This window comes from Pelodiscus sinensis, chromosome 27 (genome assembly GCF_052426305.1).
Source record: "Pelodiscus sinensis isolate ZL-2025 chromosome 27, ASM5242630v1, whole genome shotgun sequence".
Taxonomy (NCBI): Eukaryota; Metazoa; Chordata; order Testudines; family Trionychidae; genus Pelodiscus; species Pelodiscus sinensis.
The window spans coordinates 11,365,785-11,382,436 of NC_143078.1; the positions used below are offsets into that span (position 1 = coordinate 11,365,785).

The 16,652-nt window shown below is 46.6% G+C and overlaps 1 protein-coding gene across 3 annotated transcripts in view; it reads right to left on the minus strand.

The window, feature by feature from the left end:
• Positions 1-16,652, minus strand: part of IP6K3 (inositol hexakisphosphate kinase 3) — a 50,407-nt gene that overhangs the window by 26,804 nt on the left and 6,951 nt on the right. Inside the window, exons 1-3 of one of the 3 annotated variants that reach the window (XM_025182735.3) lie at positions 10,353-10,529; positions 3,546-3,621; positions 1,041-1,471 (exon numbers count right to left, since the gene is read on the minus strand). In XM_025182735.3, coding sequence (XP_025038520.3) covers positions 1,041-1,239 — 199 coding nt within the window. In that variant the 5' untranslated portion in view covers positions 1,240-1,471; positions 3,546-3,621; positions 10,353-10,529. Of the gene's footprint in view, positions 1-1,040; positions 1,472-3,545; positions 3,622-10,352; positions 10,530-16,652 lie in introns of those variants that run through there. The other 2 variants (XM_025182736.3, XM_025182737.3) reach the window with 2 other exon arrangements.

Below are 16,652 nucleotides of genomic sequence, written 5' to 3' on the forward strand. Positions count from 1 at the left end.
CAATGCTGGTGGTGGAAGAGGAGCATTCTTTGTAAGAAAGATGCCCAATTTAGACATCAGCAATGATCTGCCAGTTTTTAGAAGCTAAGATAAAAAGGCTGATCTTAGTAACCCACACAACTTTCTGCACAGTGATCACAAGACTCAAAGAAAGTGTGTAGAAGAACCCCATCCTGTATGGCTAAGAATGTTGAGAAAGTCTTCTAAGTGTTGGAGATTCCCAAGAGCAGATCTTCTACTCTCCCCAGCCCCCCGATAATTAGCTCCTCAGCGATTCCACTACAATTGAAGGATAAAATATTAGGGTAACATTTAATTTTTTTCTGTGCAATATATCACTCACTTCCAGTAGGGATTAAGAGCCAAAATACAACAAGAAAGGATATTCTTGCATTGTTTTCAGCCCCACTGCAATCAGAAAGAACTAGAGAACTCAATAGATAGAACGTGATGTAAGTTTCTCAGCTAAGAAAATCAGTTACATCTGCAGGTCCTGAAGTCACAGCAAAATCGTAACCTTAGGCATAACATTCACTGAAACTAATGGGAGTTACCATGAGTCAACGTGGAGTAAAGAAGCTCAGGGCTTAGGTCACATTTTGGAATTATGTTGACAGGTTCAGAAACTCCTCTTACACTAGGGGAAAAGGAAGAGTGACTTCCTGGAAGCCAATGGGATAATACCTGGAGCCAGAAGAGAATTAAGCCCTGTGTCTCATTAAGGGAAGGAAAGGGTTAATGAGATTATAAGGAGCTAACATCTTCCCACCTCTCTTTGGATCATGATGACCAATGTCGCTTCTCATTTTTTCCATACGGGTGCAGAATAAGTTGTGTTATGCGCACCGAGGCATGTAGAGATGTGCACCACATGCTGCTGATTGTGGGTGCTCTGCTAATCAGCTGGGCAGCGCCCGAATCTCTCCTAGGTAGCCGCCCAAGCTCACAGCTTACAGGGAATGCTGATCATGAGTACACATTAGATAACCTCCCCTCCCCCAACCCCCCCTTCTCTCCCGGATCACCCAGCTCCTCCTTACCTTTGTACTGAGGCGTGAACTGCTTCATCGCCGTGGGGAGCGACTCGTAGAACCACTGCTCCTGCGAGATGAGGGGCTTGCAGACCGTGTGCTCGTCATATTTCATCATGCTCATGTGGCCTCCGACCTGGTGGAGGAAGGGCTCCAAGAGCACCCCTTTCCGGGGAGGCCCAGCGTCCAGGTTGTTCTGCACCACCATGCTGTCCGGAGACCTGTGGCCCCACTTGCGCTTGGGCCACGCACAACACACTCCTTGAAGGAAGCGCCCTCTTTTTTTTAGCAGCCGTGCACCACCGATGTGTGTCGGCGGGGTGCGACCAGAAGACAGGTTTGAGTTGGTCAGCACCAAGGGTGCACACGCTGAGCCTGGCTCTTCACTGCTCTGTCACCTCGTGGTCTTCTGGTTTCTCAGTGCCCCACAGAGAAGGCCTCTGCAAAACACAGGATAAACAGAGAGTTTGAGAAAACACGGGCAAGTTGCTTCCAACTCCCTTCCTGCTGGTTGGTGGAGCTGTCCTGGGGCTACAGTGGCTCCCTCTGTCCTCCTACATATACCACTTTCCAGCCCAAGAGAAGCTGGGAGAGTTATACATTGAAGGCACGTGCAAGCCCCACCCCCATGCATGCACATGGCTGGGCTCCAGGGCTTGGGATCCAATTTAAATCAGGGGTGGGGAAGAGGAGTCGGGAGAGCTATCGGGTCAATGATTAGCTAGGTGAGGACACAGCTAACACCAAGCACCAAAGGTGACGCGCTTGAAAGTAACCCAGTGTTAGGGTAATAATCTCAATTTGCTAAAACTATGTGCTTTTCTCAAATTGTCCCAAGATTAGGACATTCCCTGCCAGTGGGACTATTAATAAAGTGTACTCTGGAACTCCCTTTGAAGGACATTCTCACCCAAAGATGTCAGCAAAATCCACCTCCTCCCCTTCCTCAGGAAGCTTCTCCACCTCCTACCCCGAGAGAAACCTCAAACCAGAACATTCCTTGTCATTAACACTAGGACACCAGCAAAGGTTTCCCTCCCCCTTCCTAAAAGAGACTGGGGTCAGGATATTCTAGGCCAAGATGGAACAGAAATGACATTAACACAGACAACAATCTACAGCTAAGATGATAAATAGCTCCCAAATCTCCTCCTACCTCTAGATATACTCCATCCTGGGGTAAAACATTACGTGGAGTCAAGTCAATGGAAGTCCATGGAAAACATGGTGTATGAACAGTGTGAATAGAAGTACCTCCTCACCTCAAAAAATATATTTTGGCCTTAGAAAGGGTTCAGAAAAGGGCAACAAAAACGATTAGGGGTTTGGAATGGGTCCCATATGAAGAGAGGTTAAAGCGACTGGGACTTTTCAGTTTAGAAAAGAGGAGACTGAGGGGGGATATGATAGAGGTCTATAAAATCATGAGTGGTGTGGAGAGGGTGAATAAAGAAAAGTTATTTATTAGTTCCCATAATAGAAGAACTAGAGGACACCAAATGAAGTTAATGGGTAGCAGGTTTAAAACTAATAAAAGAAAGTTCTTCTTCATACAGTGCGTAGTCAACCTGTGGAACTCCTTGCCAGAGGAGGCTGTGAAGGCTAGGACTATAACAGAGTTTAAAGAGAAGCTAGATCATTTCATGGAGATTAGGTCCATAAAAGGCTATTAGCCAGGGGATAGAAATGGTGTCCCTGGCCTCTGTTTGCCAGAGGCTGGAGATGGATGGCAGGAGAAAAATCGCTTGATCATTGTCTTTGGTCCACCCCCTCCGGGGCACCTGGTTCTGGCCACTGTCGGCAGACAGGCTACTGGGCTAGATGGACCTTTGGTCTGACCCAGTACGGCCATTCTTATGTTTTTATCTATCTAATGGTCCCCATTACCCCAGCATCTGAGCATGCTGCTGTCTTTGATGCATTTATCCTCACAAACATCCCCACAAGGGAGGGAAGAGCAGTTCTGCCCAGCTTGCAGTTGGGGAATAGAGGTGCAGAGAGATTAAATGATTTGGCCAAGATTACGCAGGAAGCCTGTGGAGGAGTCGGGGTATTGCAAATAGTCTCCCAACGCCCAGGCAAGTAGTCTAACCACTAGGTCATTCTCCCTCTTTGCGATGTGGCATTGAATTGGAAATGAATATTGTACGCTCTGATTTGCTTTTAGTGGCAGTAGATTCTCCATCTAACACGTTCTTTGGCTTGAAAATACCAGGAGAGTCAAAACAAACACACACTTTCCTTCTGTTCTCCCATTAATTAAATCCCTGAACCTGGTTTTTGCATTGAGGACTTGTTCGAGTGAGATGAACTGGACTAAGGGAATTTACACTCATTCCCATGGAGGGATGAGACAGACAGTCCCCTCTGGGGGAAATTTCTTCCCCTCCACTGTGCCCAAGCAGAGGGGTTTAAATTCAAACATTTCCGAGGATTTATTTCCCCCACCAATTCTACTGTCACTTCAAGCCACAGAATGGGATTTTTGCCATATAGTTACACAGATACACTTACTTTCGGAAGACACAATTCTGAGCCATTTATCTGAGAGTTCTTCAAGCTAGGATGAATGTATGTCTTTAGAGCCAATCTAGAAAAAACAAACAGAAGCATTTACCATTTCTGAGTTGCATCTATTTTTTTTTTTTACAGACTATTTTGCTCCTTAGAGTGGTTTTTGTTTGTTTGTTAATAGATTGGTCATATATCACCTTTCAAACCGAAGAACAAAACATGATTTCAAACCCGCCTGTATTGCTTTGGAGACATTCCAAGGCTGGAACACAATGGACACAATGCGCTTCCTGTCCTAGCAACCTTCACATCCCAATGTGTGGCAGCAAAAAACAACTTCATCAGGCTGTTAGTGTTTACACTTCAGCAAAACTCTGAACAAGAGCTGCATGGAGGAAAAGGGGCGGTTTTTATTTGCTGGCACTCTGAAACAGTTTCATGAGCCTACAATGAGTCACCAGCAGCGTCTCTCAGAGTGTCTTAAATACGGGAGCCTAGAAATCAATCCCCTCTATTGCTTAAGTTACCACAAGCAGTGAAAGATATTTAGGTCATGCAAAAAACCAAAAGCGTTGAGAGTTACAAATCAATTTTAATCCTCCAAATTTTCTCCTTAAAAATTGCTGGGATTTATTTTCCCTCACAAGAAAGTGAGATGCCACCCATGTAGCAAAAAAGTGACTCTACAATTACAAATAAGAGATGATCCAAAATTAAAGAGGGGGAAATATTTTTAGAACTTGGGCCCTCCCTCACATTTTTTGACAAAATTGCAAAATGTTTGAAATTTTTGCTCATCTGAAAACAAATATTATTTGTGAATCTCCTCCTCTTTTTCTCATCAAAATCCTTGAGAGTTTTCTCAGAATTTTGGTTGTTCGAAAAAAAAAAAAATTCTTAAAAATGTTCAGCTTGGATAAAAACACAGGAGGGAGGGAGGGAGAGAGAGAAAGTGTGAGTTTTGTACTTCCTGCAAGTAATCTCCCATGTAATTATTAGAAGGGAGAAAATTCTCCAGCATTTAGAAAAGCCTACTATCCAGACACACGTAGGATAATTTAATATGTCAGGTCCTAAAGTCAGAGCCTGCTTTAGAGTAGGGATGTGAACAGGTAACCAATTACTTGGTACTTGGGAGTGGTGCATTGTGGGAGGGGGTAGCCTCATGCGGGCCGGGAAGCAGCACCGGAGGGCTAGGAAGGAAGTTACTGGCTCCCCTCCCATGGTAACCAGGGGCAGGAGCTGCCACGACTGGCCCTGCGCATACCCCCATTTACCATATTTTAGCAAATATAACCTGCGGGTTATATTCGTTTTTACAAACCCCACTCCCTCCCCCGCGGGTTATACTTGGGTGCGGGGTATACAACATTTTTTTTTTTTTAAACACACCAGCTCTCTGCCCGGTTCCTCCGCAGCTGTAGGAAGGGGCAGGAGGAGCACTCATCCGGCTGCGCAGGAACTGGGCAGTGAGTGGCTGGCGATACTCGTGTGTGGGGTATACACGATTTTTTTAACTCAGAAAAAAATATTTGGGTTCAGGTTATATCGCTAAAAGACGGTAATCAGTTAACTGGTAAGCTTAACATTTAACCAATTAACCAAACAGGATTTTACATCCTTACTTCACAGCAGTGGCTTTTAAAGGGTGGGGTGTGACCTAATACTGGCTGGTTGGTCACCTTACTCAGCCACCCAGGGACTCTGGTGGCTCTGGTCAGACACCCGACCAGGCCATGAAAAGTCCCATCAGTGGTGCTGCCAAGCTAAGGGTAGGTCTTGACCTGCTTCTTGAAAACCACACCTTGGGCTAATCCCGCTATGTTCTCACACCGCGCTGCCCCCTGGGAGTCACCAGCAGCAACTCCAGCTCCTGGCCAATGGGAGCTGGGACGGCGGTGCCTGTGGGCGATAGCTGCATGGACCGATAGCTTGCTGGCCGCTTCCGGGGTGCAGTGTGGTTGGGAGAAGCAGGAAGCCTGCAATAGCCCCCCTACTATGCCTCTGACCAAGAGCCACAAGAGGGAAGGCCATGCCCCAATCCCCTGCCTCAGCCCTGAGATCCCCCAAACCCAGAGCCCCCCTCCATGCCCCTCATTCCTGACCCCACCCCAGAGCTTGAACTACAACCTAGTCCCTTCCCCACACCTCAACCCCATGCCCTAGGCCAGAGCCCCCTTCCATACCCTGAGTCCTCCACACAACCCTCTACCTCTGCCCCTCCCCCCAAACTCCCCATCCCCAGGTCCCTTGGGTCACAGGCATCAACAGTTTTTTTCAACTGGGTCGCCAGAAAAAAAGCGTGAGAAGCACAGCTTCAGAGGACAACATTGCCCAAGGCACAGAGATGTGACAAGACAGCCTGTAGCCAGCAGAGGGCTACCTAAGTGCACACAGGCTTAGTGGTTACATTCCAACAACTCAAGCAGTTTATGTTATTAATTTGTCACTTTACAATACAGACGCACAATAAATCAATTATAGAGGCCAAAGCCTGAAGTCCTTACTCGCTTTCTACTAGGTTCTTCGCAAGGCAAAAAAAAAAATAAAAAAAAAATCTTACTGCTCAGATTCTACAGTGACAGGGCAGAAATATAGATAGACAGTGTCTGGCCTTGTATTTCAAATCAAGACATTAGTTTAATCCAGTTAAACACACTTTAGGAAACTGAAAGTAAAATTGTTTCTAAGCATCTAATTTCCTGCCCATGGTTTAGCTTGCTTGTTTATATACAATTGCTGCATTCAGCTCAGAGGCCAAAACCAGAACCGGCGGTTTATAAGGTTGCCAGATGGTTTAACCAAAAATACTGAACCCTTCCCCTCCCTCCCAAAAAAAAACAACCACCCCGAACACTGGGGAAAAATTTTTGAAAAAAAAAAAAGGGGGGGGGGGGGGAGAGAAACCAGTTATTGAGCAAAAAAAAAAAAAAAAAATGCCTTTGAGGCTTTTTGCTGTCTTGTCTTCCTGCTCCGGGACAGACAGCTCCCCTGCGGAACCAAGTAAGCACCCGGTATTTTCGCGTCCTGGCTGGGAAAAACATCAGAAAATACCGGACATTTTAGGTATTTTCTGAATTTTTTACCAGACAAGAGGCGAAAATACTGGACTGTCTGAGTCAATACCAGACACCAGGCAACCCTAGCAGTTTAGCCGCCAGTTCCTACTCGATCCTGCAGCCAAGGATGGGTTCTAAACATGCTTTAGTTGGGCGAAAATAAATAGAAAATGTCTGTCTGTTGATAAAGTCACGTGCCAGAGCAGATAGATCCATGAGCAGACACATTTGGGGTAGATAGTCAGCTGGTATAAATCAGCAAAGCAGCAGATGCAGGTTAGGAGCTGAGGATATGGCCCATAGATTAGATAGCTACAGATTCACAGACCGACTTTTCTTGCAAATCCTAGACTACCACACCATTTCCCTTTAATCTTTGGCCTCACAACACTCTGAAGGCTGCCCCCCGCAATACAAGGGAGCTGATTGGTTAGGTTAAATCCCCCTCTTTCTCTGGGCTCTGGCATGTGGTGCACTGGCTGTGGCAGTGTGGGAAAAGTTTGCCCTAAGCTCTGCCCCTACTTTGTGGCTCAGCAGAGGCCTCCAGAGTTGTCCAATGTTCCCTCTAAACTTTTCCATCCATATGCAGATTTTTTCCACCTACGGTCAGGATAAATTTTTCTACGTGCACCCAGGCATGTGCAAGTGTGCACCACCAGGAGAAACCACAAACCTAGCTGTGGGCGCTCTGCTAATCAACCAGGCAGCATTTGAATTTCTCCCGAGCAGCCACCCAAGCACTCAGCTTACAGGGGACACTGGACCAATCTCATTTCACCAACCCTAAATTCCCTCCTTTCAAACATTATTAGAATCTCCCTTCTCTTTTGTTTCTCGTTCTAGCACCAGAATTATTCCCAGCTCCTGCTGAGGGAGGCTGTTTTTGGGCTGGATTCAATGTTCATCAAGAGTCAATTCAAGCATTTTCCTAGACTTGAGATAAGGCCCTCCCTGTATTTCAACTCAGACGCTTTGGGCACAGCCAAGCAGGTGCTACATTACCACTCAATGAGTTTTTAATCTGCTTTTTCTGCTCTCCTCTTGACCATGGCCCAAAGTGAAAGAACAGCGGCCTGTGGAGGGCACAATGCCAAGAATCAACTCGGTTCTCTGTGTCCTCCTTCTCCTCAGGTTTCAGAGGTAGCCGAGTTGGTCTGTTGTTTCAACAAAAACAACAAGGAGTCTGAGGGCACATTAAAGGCTAACCATTTCATTCTGACATAAGCTCTTGTGAGCTGCAACTCACTTCATCAGACGCAGGAAGGGAAAGAAAACCCTTTTATCTTGGATTCCCCTTCCTGAAAGAATCTGATGTTCATCAAGTTTATGGCTGGTGCCAACGTCCCTCGTGGACAGGAGGCAAAGATGCAATGCGCTGTATCGGAAGATTTATTCAGCTGCTTGTAAAGCAGCAGGACATAGTGAGGAAGGGTTGAAATTGCATTAGCCTGGATTGATAGGCAGCTAAAAACCTGATTTCCTCTGCCTGCCATTGCTTGGTGTTTGGGAGAAAGTGCGAAGGAACAGTGACCATCAGATAGCTGAGTAAGCATTCCATATGATTTAGCAACATACTCCACAGCAAGATAGAGCATTTGGCTGCCGTATGCCAAATGCTCTGTCTTTGAATTATCCTTTGCTTAGGTGCATGAAACCTCATGGAGACACTCACGTCTTTTAACTTTTTCATTCCGCTTTAGCTCCAGGATATTTCTCTGCGTCACGCCACCGTTCTGGGCCAACACTAGCTGAGCCAAAGGAAGGCTCATGATGCAACGGAACCTGTTCTGCTCCGCCTACCCTCTCTGTAGCGAGGCTCGTGGCCTGGGATGAGACCACTTGGGACAGGCTACTGTTCTGGAAGGGGAAGGCTTTGCCTTCTGCTGTAGCTCCCCTTTTCCTAGTGCCCAGTTACATGGATTAGGCCGGACTGGAATTTTGTTGACTGTGGTTTAAATCCAGAAAAGGGATGTTAGAGTTTAACCAATTTACCATTTATCCCCGTCCTCCATCTCTGTGGGGCTGGAGCCTACAAAACCTACTAGGCTGGGCCCCTCTAGGCTCTGGCGTGCGAGGGGATTGTGGGGAGCTCCTTTCTCCTTCTCAGTCAGGGGCCACGTCAGTGGGGGTTCCTCTCACTTGTGTGTTGTCCCCGACTGATTCCCCACTCCTGGCTTATCCAATAAGATTATCGGTTAATGGTGTCATTAACTCCGTTGGCTCCTAGGGAGGTGGCTTCATTGCAGCAGAGCAACGAAGCCTCCTCCGCGGGAGCCAGGTGGGAATGGCTGCCAGCTGCGCTCCCAACGAGGTGGCTCTGCTCTGGCAGCGAAACCTCCTCCCCAGGAGCCTGGCCAGTGGGGGGCTGGCTGGCAGCCCCATTCCCAGGCAGGCATCGCTGCCGTCTCTGCGGTATAAAGCTAAGCTTTAAGATTCAGAGCCCGCGGTGCAGCGTGTGTCCGTGTGAAACCGCTGAGATTTGGAGGGGTTACACAGTTACTGATTTTTAACATCCCTCATCCAGAGCTAGTTCACGGACACCACTGCAGTTACTCTGGATTTAGACCAGTGTGAGGGCCAGAGGAATCCGCCTCACTGTAGCTGCGAGTCAGAGGCACACAGACCGTCCCTTCCTCCCAGACACCGCCCCCAGGAGCACTTTCAAGAAGGGCTCCCCAGAGCCTCTCTCAATTAGCAGCGCAGCGACCACATCCTAGAGCGGATGCACAAATTGACAGACAACGGGACAGCAAAGAGGGGGCCCTGACCTACCACGTCCCGAGCAGAAGCTAGATTTCACACATTCCAGCATCTGTGGCTGGGAAGGGGGGGGGGGTCTGTCAGAGCAGGCCCATGTCTACAGCCCCCATCCATCAAGCTAGGGCTTTACTGTAACAACTGAGCACCAAAAAAGCATTCTATTTGCGGGCTCTTCAACCTAAGGAAGTAATTAGCTTGGTTACAGGCAGGGCTCATCGGAAGTGCACCCAACCTGGCATCTCCTGCCTCCGCTGGAGTAAATCAGCTGGTTTTAATGTCCCAGCGGTGATCTCTACTTGCGGAGGATATTGCCCCCAAAATAGTTATCCAGCCAGCTCCCTGCACCATCATCACTGAGGTCTGGATAAATCGGGATCCGGACAGGACCAAACCCTGGTTTTGCAAAGCAAATCCCCAGCCAGCAAAACCTGGGAGATCCCCACATAGCCCTGGCTCTGCCTATCTCTGGGATTTAGTTTGCACAACCACACTGTTCTCATCAAATCCACACCGCCATTCAACAGCCAGGTGTCACTGCATTTCTGTCCTACTGTCGCCACTGGTTGTCTCTGGTCTTCTAACCCGTGGACTCTTTGGAGCTAGGACTGTCTGTTTGTCCTACTCTAGCGCAATGGGGCCGTGCCTTATACTACAGATACATAATGAATAATAAAGAAGCAGCATACCAGTCAGCTACAGGACTTCCAGAGCTTCCAGAAAGGCAATTGAGAATGGAAAGAAATTAGCCTCATCTTTACACAGCCTAATGCACTCTTCTCAAATTTTCATTTCAGCCCATCCCCCCAGATTCCAGCTCTTCTTACGTTCCCTTCCCACTAGCCGATCCACACCAGCAAGGCAGGTTAAATTCGGAGAACTAAGCCATCTCCCTTCCCCTGTTTGCAAAATCCAAGAAGCGGTTATTAATCCCATCCTAAAGGCAGCCTGTACCAAGTGTATGACACGTACTTCGCAACCAAACACTCACCCATCAGCACCTGCCCTTCCAGGATGGCGTTTACCCCAGCAGTTCGATTTGGTAGGAGTATCCCACTTTGTCACGGTCTATTCAGTCCGGTTGGCTCCCTACAATGCAGCCTAGGTTCAAAAGTCCAGCCTCGGAACATGGAACTGGGGAGGGCAGGGAAGAGAGCAGGGGAGTCACCTGACTTTATTGGAAATTCCTGGCAGGCACCGGTTATATACAGCTGACAGCTGAGGCAAGTGTGCGGGGGTGGGAGCGTTTAAAGAGAGAAAGGAAAAAGCAAAACACAAACATACACATGCTTGGTTTTGCAATCAGCATTCCAGGAAAACAACTCTGCTTCCCCCTAATTCATTTTTGGCATCACGTTTCGTAAAAGTTCCACTAGGCTATTGTTTTTCCCCCTCTCGCCGGCTTCCCTTTCAAAAGGCTCTCTGCTCCCCCTGGGGTAGCTTTGGCTTTCACAAAGCTGGATGCAATCAGCAGAGGGATATTTGCTCACCTTTGCCAGTCTGCGAAACACTGCAGGTGTTTGGGGACAGATCTTAGCTTGCCAACTTCACAGACAGCCAGGTGGTTCTAAAATCATTCTTCTGATATGTTTGGCCCAGGGGCCTGGGCAGATGGGTACGTGTGTACTAGTGCTTTTGTGAAGCAGGTTAGGTGCTTTCACTTTCAGACATGTGAAGTTCGCGAATATCAGCTCAATGAAAACAACCGCGCTGGAAAGCAGGATGGCGGAGGTGCTGCAAGCCAACCCCAGCTGGCCCTCACACAACATTTTTCATCTGTAAATCTCAAAGCAATTTGCAAAGAAAAAGCTGTTTACAGAGTGGAAAATTGACCTGAGAAAGGGGAAAGTGACTCAACAAAGGCCACTCAGTCAGTCAGTGGCAGAACCAGGAGTAGAAAACCACCTGCCCCCCCAGTCACTGTAGTCCTCTACTAGATCAGCAGCTCTCAACCTTTCCAGACTACTGTACCCCTTTCAGGAGTCCGATTTGTCTCATGTACCCTAAGTTTCACCTCACTTACGCTACTTGCTTATAAGATCAGACATACAAGAGTGTTTAAGAACGCTATTACTGAAAAATGACTACTTTCTCATTTTTATCATCTAATTATACAATAAATCAACCGGAATATAAATATCGCCCTTACATTTCAGTGTATTGTATATAGAGCAGTATAAAGTCACTGTCTGTATGAAATGTTAATTTGTATTGACCTCACTAGCGCTTTTTTTTGTAGCTTGTTGTAAAACTAGACAAATCTCTAGATGAGTTGGTGTCCTCCCTGCAAAATCTCTGTGTACCTCCATGGGAACTGGTACCCCTAGCTGAGAACCACTGCACTAGACCATGCTGCTGACCTAGAGAAAACGGACACAGAGCATCCCTGTTGCGAAATGAAGGGATGAGTTTAGCCCAGTATGGCTACATCTACACTGTAGTTATTTCAGACTAAGCTATTCCGGAATAGTTATTCTGAAATAGCGTGTCTATACTGTAAGGAAGCCTCAAAATTAGTCCGCAGCAGACTTCCCTAATGCAGACGTGCTCTCTCGATTTAGAGCCCCCAGAGGAATAACTTAGAATGGCCCTGGCAAGGGGCTATTTCGAAATAACAGAGGTGGAGCGTCTACACAGGCCTTATTTTGAAATAGCTACAGTAAAACTCCAAGGCTACATCTACACTGGCATGAATTTCCGAAAATGCTTTTAACTGAAAAGTTTTCCGTTAAAAGCATTTTCGGAAAAGCGCGTCTAGATTGGCAGGATGCTTTTCCACAAAAGCACTTTTTACGGAAAAGCGTCCGTGGCCAATCTAGACGCGCTTTTCTGCAAAAAAGCCCTGATTGCCATTTTCGCAATCGGGGCTTTTTTGTGGAAAACAATACTATGCTGTCTACACTGGCCCTTTTGCACAAAAGTTTTTCGGAAAAAGACTTTTGCCCGAACGGGAGCAGCATAGTATTTCCGGAAAAGCACTGATGATTTTACATGAGATCGTCAGTGCTTTTCTGGAAATTCAAGTGGCCAGTGTAGAGAGCTGGCAAGTTTTTCCGGAAAAGCTGCTGATTTTCCGGAAAAATTTGCCAGTCTAGACACAGCCCAATAGTCTGGCATCAAAATGGCAAGAGCCTAGTGAGTGAGCTTCAGCAAAAAATGAGTCACAAGGTAACAGTGGCAGCAGCTGAACTGAGCAAAAAGGTAAAAAACGGCTTTAAAAAAACTAAAATATTACAATATACTGCATACAGTATGTACAATAAAAAGGATTAAGAACACTTTATATACAGTATATAATGTATACAGTGTGTGTGTATATATATATATATATATATATATATATATATATATATATATATATATATAAAACCAGCTTATAGTACCTCCTGATAGTCCGGCATATTGATAATCCGGCACCACCTAGGTCCCATAGGTCCCGGATTATCGGAAGTCTACTGTATTTTGGAATAGGCATTATTCTTCGTAGAATGAAGTTTACAGAAGTCGGAATAGGCCGTCCGTTATTTCGAAATTATTTCCAAACAGTGGAATTGCTGTGTAGACACTCACATAGTTATTTCGGAATAATGGCTGTTATTCCGAAATAATTGTGCAGTATAGACATAGTCTAGGTGAGCAGTAACAGTAAGGGGTTAGCAACCCAAATACAAATACATCTGGGGACCCTGGGTGTAGATTCAAGAGTCTAGTCCGTGCTGCAAGGCCTTCACTATTACTGTTACCGAGGCTGACTCGATAAAAACTAATATGGGTACGTCTACCCTGGATATATTCACGTCTTCGCTTTGCATTGAATCCACAGATGTCCCTCTGACATGCCTGACTCAAGCATGAGAGCTGGAAAAGACCTATTCGCTCATCCAGCTCCCTGCCCACTTAAGGCGGTTCCTTCCGCCTTAGTTCCCTACTTTCCTTTGGCTGACAATTTAAAATTGAGATGGATGGCTGTAGCTCAGACTGGAAATAAGGCCTGCGTTTTCAATGGCGAGAGTAATTAGCCATTGAAACAATTTGCCAGGGGTTGGGGTGCATTCTTCATCACTGACAATTTTCAGATCAAGATGGGATGTTTTTCTAGCAGATCTGCGGTTGGGATTATCCTAGGAAAGTTCTGTGACCTGCATGACTGTTGGAATGAAGGGGCTTGAAAGTAGCTTCCTACAGACACAGGATTTACAGTTTGGTTCTGTGGAGCAAAGAGTCAGAGCAGATGATCCCAATGGCGCCTTCTCAACATAGAAGCGGGTGCCTGTGTCTCACATAGAGCCGGGGGCACGGAGGGGGCGCTGGGCAAAGAAAGATTTGGGTAAAACTATGGTACGCCCACATCTTGAATACTGTGTACAGATGTGGTCTCCTCACCTCAAAAAATATATTTTGGCTTTAGAAAGGGTTCAGAAAAGGGCAACTAAAATGATCAGGGGTTTGGAATGGGTCCTATATGAAGAGAGGCTAAAGCGACTGGGACTTTTCAGTTTAGAAAAGAGGAGACTGAGGGGGGATATGATAGAGGTCTATAAAATCATGAGTGGTGTGGAGAGGGCCGATAAAGAAAAGTTATTTATTAGTTCCCTAAATAGAAGAACTAGAGGACACCAAATGAAATTAATGGGTAGCAGGTTTAAAACTAATAAAAGAAAGTTCTTCTTCACACAGCGCATCGTCAACCTGTGGAATTCCTTGCCAGAGGAGGCTGTGAAGGCTAGGACTATAACAGAGTTTAAAGAGAAGCTAGATCATTTCATGGAGGTTAGGTCCATAAAAGGCTATTAGCCAGGGGATAAAATGGTGTCCTTGGCCTCTGTTTGTCAGAGGCTGGAGAGGGATGGCAGGAGACAAATCGCTTGATCATTGTCTTTGGTCCACCCTCTCTGGGGCACCTGGTTCTGGCCACTGTCAGCAAACAGGCGGGCTAGATGGACCTTTGGTCTGACCCAGTACGGCCGTTCTTATGTTTTCATGCAATACGTAGTCAGCACACGTGAGGTTCTGATGAAATACGGGGGAGGGAAGGCTGCCACTGGATTTGAGAGAGGCTGGACAAATGTTCCCTAAGAGCTTAGCACTTGGGCAACCACCCAGGAGAGATTCAGGTGCCGCCCAGCTGATTAGCAGAGTGCCCACAGCTGACAGCAGGTGTTTGTACTGGTGGTGCCCATCCGCACCTACCTCAGTGCACACAGATGGACAAAACTAGAGAGAACATTGGCTCTGACCCTGAATAACATTTGCGCGCATGTTCTATTAAAGGGTATTTCATTTCACAGTGTGGGAAGATCACCTCTGTTTCTACGCAGCACTATACAAAAGCTTGGTAAGACACCACCTGCTTCATGGAGCGGTTGCAATCTCAATGGACAAGACACAGGTAGTTCTGCTATCCTCATGTTATATGTGGGGAAAGCGATCTAGCCTGCAATGGGGATAGCATGTCTCAGCATACCTGATCTAGCTCTGGCTGACCTGCTCCCTCCAAACAGCAGGGTAGCCATAACAGCATGGGAGCCAGGTGGGACTGTAGTCTGGCTAGCCTGGGTCACAATTGCTCTACTCAGAGAGCTAGCTCCAATTTGGCCCATGAAGGCTGCTGTCATCCCTCCGGAATGCAGTGTGGTCATATGCTAGAGGACATGACCGTGGCCAGTCAGTCAGTGTGTGGCAGAGCCAGACTGTCAAGTCCTAGCCCAGTACTTTATGCACAAACCCACCTTTCCAGAGTTCCCCAGCCACCATTTGACTCTCCTTGCTTAGGATAATGACATTCTAGTCACAGCGCTGGAGAGGTAATTCCCATGGGCAATGCTACATTATGGCATGACTGCATCTCTCCATCCCCTTCAGCCATCTAACTCTTTTACTAGATAAAATCACTGTGAGAGGTGTCCAGTGTAAGTCAGTTTTTTTAAAATTAGGGACCAGATTCTAATCTCAGTGGCACTGGCGTAAATCTGGAACCAATTCACGGACATCAAGAGTTGCTCCAGATTTTACACCAGTAATGACATGGATAAGAGCTGCCTTGGGCATTTGGTTCCCTAGCTGCCTCTAGAAATGACTTTTACTAAAGAGGAAGTGGTTAGGGTGCTGACTTTGGACTCAGGACACAAGGGTTCAATTTCTAGATACACCCCACCTCAACACCCCACCTCATCTTGATCTCTCTGTGCCTTGATTTCCATCTGTGTTCTCTACTTCAATTATAGATTCCCCGGGACAGGGAAAGTCTCTTACTAATGGGGCATAATCATAGAATACTAGGACTGGAAGGGACCTCGAGAGGTCCAGTCCCCTGCCCTCATGGCAGGACCAAATACTGTCTAGACCATCCCTGACAGATATTTATCTAACCTACTCTTAAATATCTCCAGATTCCACAACCTCCCTGGGCAATTTATTCCAGTGTTTAACCACCCTGACAGTTAGGAACTTTTTCCTAATGTCCAACCTGAACTTCCCTTGCTGCAGTTTAAGCCCCTTGCTTCTTGTTCTATCCTCAGAGGCCAAGATGAACAAGTTTTCTCCCTCCTCCTTATGACACCCTTTTAGATATCTGAAAACTGCTATCATGTCCCCCCTCAATCTTCTCTTTTCTAAACTAAACAAACCCAATTCTTTCAGCCTTCCTTCATAGGTCATGTTCTCTAGACCTTTAATCATTCTTGTTGCTCTTCTCTGGACCCTCTCCAATTTCTCCACATCTTTCTTGAAATGCGGTGCCCAGAACTGGACACAATACTCCAACTGAGGCCTAACCAGCTCAGAGTAGAGCGGAAGAATGACTTCTCCTGTCTTGCTCACAGCAATGAGTCCCCAGTATCAACTTACGACTTTAGGCACTACTGTGATATAACAAAGTCACAACACAATAATCCCTGTGATCACAAAGAACGCTTGTCTGCTTTCATCCCCACCCCCATGGGGGCCTGGGATCCAACTCATCACACAATACCTCAGGGGATATTAGCGAATCACTGCAGCCCACAATGAAGGCCACAATGGTGACGGTGGCTAAGATGGGCAAAAGCTTTGGATGAAAACAGCAGGGGGTTGAGAGGAAAATCTCCGTGTTGAGATAATCTATTGATATAATAATTCCCTCTTAGTGACAGGGAAAAAGAGGACCGTAAAGCCCTGAAAAATTGAATTGATGGTCTGGGGCTGCAGCTGAGATTAAGAATCTGACAGGGAGCCTAGGAATCTGGAAGATGAAGCAAAGGACCTAGTGCTCTTCTTCTTTAGGTTGCTCTACACACAGTTTTTGTATTTCTCT